Source organism: Eurypyga helias, unplaced genomic scaffold, assembly GCF_000690775.1.
Source record: "Eurypyga helias isolate BGI_N326 unplaced genomic scaffold, ASM69077v1 scaffold35507, whole genome shotgun sequence".
Taxonomy (NCBI): Eukaryota; Metazoa; Chordata; class Aves; order Eurypygiformes; family Eurypygidae; genus Eurypyga; species Eurypyga helias.
The window spans coordinates 7774-9213 of NW_010264342.1; the positions used below are offsets into that span (position 1 = coordinate 7774).

The 1440-nt window shown below is 61.3% G+C and overlaps 1 protein-coding gene across 1 annotated transcript in view; it reads left to right on the top strand.

The window, feature by feature from the left end:
- R3HDM2 (R3H domain containing 2) overlaps positions 1 to 1438 on the top strand; it is a gene marked incomplete at both ends in the record, with an annotated part of 7518 nt that extends 6080 nt beyond the window's left edge. Inside the window, 2 exons of the mRNA XM_010156364.1 lie at positions 819 to 970; positions 1257 to 1438. Of these exons, the coding sequence (XP_010154666.1) occupies positions 819 to 970; positions 1257 to 1438 (334 nt within the window). The remainder of the gene's footprint in view (positions 1 to 818; positions 971 to 1256) is intronic.
- Positions 1439 to 1440: the final 2 nt, after the last annotated feature.

Here is a 1440-nt window from a genome sequence, read left to right on the forward strand (position 1 = left end):
GAGCCCAGTAAACGCTGCCTGCGCTGAGCAACGCTTTTGAGGGAGAGGGGGGAGAAATCGTTGGAGAATGGTGAGCACCAGGACACTTGGGCCCTATTCCTGCTTCTGTGAGGGTCAAAATGATGGAGCTGGCAGAGCTCTGGGATTTTATTCCTCTTTGGCAGCAGAAAGTGAGTGTCCAGAGCCCTGAGATCTTGTTCCCACCCTTCCCTCTCCCATTTCCCGCTGGGGTCAGGAGCTGCAGAGCCCTCGTCTTTGTAAAGGGTTTTGGGGATCATCCAGGGGCGGCTGCAAGGGCTGAAATTCCCAGCGGATCCTTTCTCTCCAGAGAGCAAGGGGACTCCCTGTTCCTCACCCGAGGGGGTCTCCAAGTGGTCATCAGGAAGGGAGGGAGAGGCTCACGTCTGGCTTCTCCCCACAGCAATACACGACTTGATTGACATGAGCTCTCCTGGCAGGGAGGCTGTCTCCACCGGCCCTCTGGAGGCTTCAGCCTTGTCCCCCGTGTCACCTCCATGTCCCCAACAGCAGCAGCTGATTGCAGGGGGCTCTTTAAGAGCTGCTTGCTGGAGAGCTGCCCCCTCCCTGCGGCTGGCATTACGTGCTGCGTTAATATTAGCAAAGAATCCATTCGGCCAACCCTCCCTTAAGCCCAAAAGCCGGGGCTGGAGCCAGGAGGTGTTTGGGTACCACGGAGCAGTTTGACATGACACTGGCCTGGGCACACGGGGGGATCCTCCCTGTGGGTGAAGCACACGGGGCAGTGTCACCTTCAGGATCCATCTTCTCTGGGTGCAGCCCGTCTTTCTCCCTCCCAGGGACGCAGGGCAGGACAGGCGGGTTAGCTCCCGCTCCTGGTACCCAAGGATCAGGGTAGGGAGACAGGGCAGAGCGCCTGGGAAAGCCCCGACTGAAAAGCCAAGCCTGGCCAGAGGCAGCAAGGAGGACTTGGAGTTGCTGGAGCCCTTGGGCAAGTGGGAAAGACCAGTCCTGCTTGACGCTGGGCACATGGACCCCGGGCTGGGGGAATCGGGAAGGACCGGGATGCTGTAGGGAGCAGGGTGGTAGGGGCAGTTGGAAGAAGTGACTGGCTTAAAAAAGGTTCCCAAGGTGGGGGCAGCTTAGGGAAGCGCCGCTTTCCTGGGTGAGGAGGAGGTGACTGCTCCAACCCCGGAGCTGGCCAGGAGCCCGCGCGTCCCCTGGCGCTGCTGCGGCCGCCCGAGACCCTGCTGACGCCTCCTCTCTTCCCGCTGCAGTGCTGGGCCGAGTGCTGGAGGTGACGGACCTGCCCGAGGGCATCACGCGGACAGAGGCCGACAAGCTCTTCACCCAGCTCGCCATGGCTGGTGCCAAAATCCAGTGGCTCAAAGAGACTCAGGGGCGCCGTGGAGACGGGGAGAACAGCGGGACTCCGGAGAACGGCAGGCACAGTGACCTTGC